The 4,379-nt window shown below is 48.4% G+C and overlaps 1 protein-coding gene across 1 annotated transcript in view; it reads left to right on the forward strand.

Moving 5' to 3' along the window:
* Window positions 1-1,450, forward strand: part of Mars2 (methionyl-tRNA synthetase 2, mitochondrial) — a 2,008-nt gene extending 558 nt beyond the window's left edge. The window contains exon 2 of the mRNA XM_013013822.1: window positions 5-1,450. Within this exon, the coding sequence (XP_012869276.1) occupies window positions 5-1,450 (1,446 nt within the window). The remainder of the gene's footprint in view (window positions 1-4) is intronic.
* Window positions 1,451-4,379: the final 2,929 nt, after the last annotated feature.

Genomic DNA, 4,379 nt, shown 5'->3' on the forward strand with positions numbered 1-4,379 from the left:
CGAGCTGTGCGACCGCGTGTCGGCGCAGTTCCGGCAGCTGTTCGGCGCGGCCGGCGTGGCCTCCACCGGCTTCCTCCGCACCACCGAGCCCCGGCACCGCGCGGCCGTGCGCCACTTCTGGGGGGAGCTGCGGTCCCGGGGGCTGCTCCGCAAGGGCCTCTACGAAGGCTGGTACTGCGCCTCCGACGAGTGCTTCCTGCCCGAGGCCAAGGTCACCCGGCAGCCGGGCCCGTCGGGGGAGCCGGTGCCCGTGTCCGTCGAGAGCGGGCATCCGGTCTCCTGGACCAAGGAAGAAAACTACATTTTCCGGCTCTCCCAGTTCCGGGAGCCGCTCCGGCAGTGGCTGCGCGGCGACCCGCACGCCATCGCCCCCGAGCCCTTCCGCGGAGCCGTGCTCCAGTGGCTGGAGGAGGAGCTGCCCGACCTGTCCGTATCGCGCAGCCGCCGCCACCTGCACTGGGGCATCCCGGTTCCCGGGGACGACTCCCAGACCATCTACGTGTGGCTGGACGCCCTGGTCAACTACCTCACCGCCATCGGCTACCCAGACGCCGAGTTCCAGTCCTGGTGGCCCGCGACGTCGCACATCATCGGCAAGGACATCCTCAAGTTTCACGCCATCTACTGGCCTGCCCTCCTCTTAGGGGCCGGGCTGAGCCCACCGCACCGCATCTACGTCCATTCCCACTGGACGGTGTGTGGCCAGAAGATGTCCAAGAGCCTGGGCAACGTGGTGGATCCCAGGACTTGCCTGGAGCGCTACACGGTGGACGGCTTCCGCTACTTCCTCCTTCGGCAGGGAGTTCCCAACTGGGACTGCGACTACTACGATGAAAAGGTGGTCAAGTTGCTGGACTCGGAGCTGGCCGATGCCTTGGGAGGGCTTTTGAACCGATGCACTGCCAGCCGGATCAACCCTTCTGGGACTTACCCAGCCTTCTGCCCTGCCTGCTTCCCCAGCGAGCCGGGCCTGGCCGGGCCCTCGGCGCGTGCTCGGGCCGAGGACTATGCGCTGGTAAACGCAGTGGCCGCCTTGCCCCAGCAGGTTGCTCACTACTATGATCACTTTCAGATCTATAAAGCGCTGGAGCAGGTATCCGCCTGTGTTCGGCAAACGAATGGGTTTGTCCAAAGGCATGCGCCCTGGACACTGAACTGGGAAAGCCCGGCGGATGCTCCCTGGCTGGGCACCGTGCTTCACGTGGCCCTGGAATGTTTGCGAGTCTTCGGAACTTTGCTTCAACCGGTGACCCCGCACTTAGCTGACAAACTACTGTCTAGGTTGGGAGTCTCTGCCACCGAGAGGGGCCTTGGAGAACTCTGTTTTCTGCCCCGGTTTTATGGACATGCATGCCCTTTTGAAGGGAGGAAGCTGGGTCGTGAAACAGGGCTTTTATTCCCAAGACTGGACCAGTCTAGGTCTCGGCTGGTAAAAGCTCACGGGACCTAGAAATTCAGTTCTTGTGGTAAAAGAGCAAAGGCCTCTCTCTCTCTCTCATAAAAAAGTTACACGTTGTGGTTTGTTTTCTAAACTGTTAGATGATCACAAAGTATGTCATTATGAAAAGAGCTTTTTGGGCCTGTCAGGTGCCTACCCTGTCTCCACTTGTTCATGTCATTAGCCACTCTTCTTTTTGCATCTGTGTATCTAAAGTGTCTTCAGGGAAAGATGGTTAAAAGACAACTTTTCTGATTCCTACTCCTAAATCATACTTAAATTATTTGTTCAAACTACCTCGCATGGCATCTGTCTCTTAAGCTAATTAATAGTGATTCCTTACTTTGAGTAGGGATTGGAGGCCTCCAACCTCAGGTTTTAGGGTTAGCTGTCTTGGGGTTTAAGCTGAGGACATTGTGCTTGCTAGGCAGACGTTTTATTTCTGACCCATGCCTGCATCCTGGTCATAATATTGGGTCTCCTGGTATAAAAGGTTTTTTTTTTTTTTCCCCATTGGATCTGCAAATGCTGGTATCTTTTTTTTTTTTTTTTTTTGGGGGTCCGGTCGTGGGGCCTGAACTCTGGGCTTGAACTCCAGACTAGAGCTCTACCACTTGAGCCACAGTGCCACTTCCGGCTTTTTTCTTTATGTGGTGCTGAGGAATGGAACCCAGGGCCTCAGGCATGCAAGGCAAGCGCTCTACCACTGAGCCACCTTCCCAGCCCCAAGTGCTGGTATCTTGGTTTAGATTTTTGCTCATCTTCATCCCCTTCTTTATATTTTCTTTGAAATAGGTAGGACTTGATTTTGTTTATAGTCCAAACTTTGGGCTTTGTAATATTACACTTGAACCAGTAGATGGCTCTGGTCACACATACATTAAGGTTTAAAATGTTTAATTTTCTGCTTTATAATTTCACAGATTTTTCACATTTTTATTGCTTTCCTTTAATGGATAATTGAGAAACCACTGCTGTTCTAATGGAAGGTAATACAAATAATAGGATTCTGTTTTTTAAGACTACTGAAAAACTATATTCTCTTAACAAGCTAATAAGTAAATATGTCAACTTGTTATAAACGTCAAAGCTCTTTTGAGGTTCTTGGTAGGTTAAGTTTTAAAAACTTAAATAACATTAGGTTACATGACCAATCTAAAAACCTCATAAGGGCTATAATGTCTTATTTGGTGCTGGTAGTGGGGTTTGAACTCAGGGTCTGGGTACTGTACCTTAGCTTTTTTGCCCAAGGCTGGCTCTCTACCACTTGAGTCACAGCTCCACTTCTGACTTTTTGGTGGATAATTGGAGATAAAGAATCTCATGAATTTTTCTGCCTGTGCTGATTTCCAACTACGTTCTTCAGATCTCAGCCTCCTGAGTAGCTAGGATTACAGGTAGGAGCCACTGACACCAGGTGTCATGATTTCTTTTGGTCACTCAGGATCTACAGTACAGTGTAGAGAGTGTATGATAATTGTTACAAATGTTAATACATTAAATTTCAAGTAGTTTTTGCTGATTATTTGTTATTTTAACTTTAAATTAAAATTTGTAATTACCTTATTCAGATCTGTTCTGTTGCATTTGTTGAAGGTGATGGTGAAGAGAGGAAATGATCAATGCTCCAGGAATCTTAAAACTGGATTTAGGGGTCTCTTGAGGGCCATAAGAGAACATCACAGAGATGTCAACTTACCAATTTATATAATTACCGCAACATAGTATGCCAGTGTTATAACTTATAGGTAGATTGGAATGGTAGGCCAAAGTTTAAATGAAGACCTTGCTTTGGATTATTCCCTGAAGTGTGGTAGCAAGCAGGGGGCTTACTACAAAGTGAAACTTGTGCTGGCAGTTACTCCAGTTTATTCTAGGTGCCACCATTGTTTCAGTTTCTGTTTGTTCATCTGTGAGGAGAGGAATTTCTAGTTGCTTGGAAACATTGCTTGGGAAGAATGTTTGAGGGCATAAATGTTCCTTTGTCCTGCCTGTTTCTCATTCTGTTTCTCATTTGGCATGTTCCAATTACCTGCTGGGCTTACCAGGGCAGACTTTGGGGCAAAGAATGTAGTGTCTGCTGGAGCTGGATGGATTGTGGTGGGAAATGGCATAGGTTTACATCAAGGAAGACATGTGGAAAACCACTTACATGACAACCTGTGCCTTCAAAGTATCCTGAAAACATCATGAACAGTTCCTGTCATGGATCCAGACAGGGTATTTTCCAATTGAATGATCTTTCTTATGGTCCAGTGCTGGTCAACAGCCTGGAGCTTGGCTGCTGAAGTTAATGAAATTCTTTCTGTGATGACTTATTTTTGAAGTGAACTGGTTAACAGGATGTGTGGGGTACTGGAGGCATAAGAAAGTAAGAACCCCCCAAAAAGTGGGGGGAGATGGATTACAAAGGACAGGAACCTGGTGCCAGTGCTCATGCCTGTAATTCTAGGCTGAGATCTTAGGGTCATGGTTCAAAGCTAGCCAGGGCAGAAAAGTCCATTTAGACCCTTTTTATCCCAATAAACTACCAAAAAGCCAGAAATGGAGCTGTGGCTAGAGTGCTAGTCTTGAGCAAAAAAAGGTCAAGGACAGCATCTAGGCCCTGAGTTCAAGCCCCAGGATACAGGGAGACACACACACACACACACACACACACACACACGACAGAGTATTTTGAGTAGTGTGTGGTAAGCTGGATCTGATTTATGTGGTCACATGGTAGGTGAACCGTCAGATTCTCTGTAGGAGGCACAATAGGTAAACAACTACCCTTTGGATATTCAGTTTCATCCAGCAGTTTAAGAATGGCAAGTGGAGAACACTGTGGCAGTGGTGTCATTAAACACTGGAAGGTGTGTGCTTCTGAGGCATCTGCACCACTTCTGACAAAAGATAAAATGTGTAGCACTTAACAGTTCTAAAACTGTAATACCTTTCC

The sequence above is a fragment of the Dipodomys ordii genome, unplaced genomic scaffold (genome assembly GCF_000151885.1).
Source record: "Dipodomys ordii isolate 6190 unplaced genomic scaffold, Dord_2.0 Scaffold1, whole genome shotgun sequence".
In the NCBI taxonomy this organism is placed as follows: domain Eukaryota; kingdom Metazoa; phylum Chordata; class Mammalia; order Rodentia; family Heteromyidae; genus Dipodomys; species Dipodomys ordii.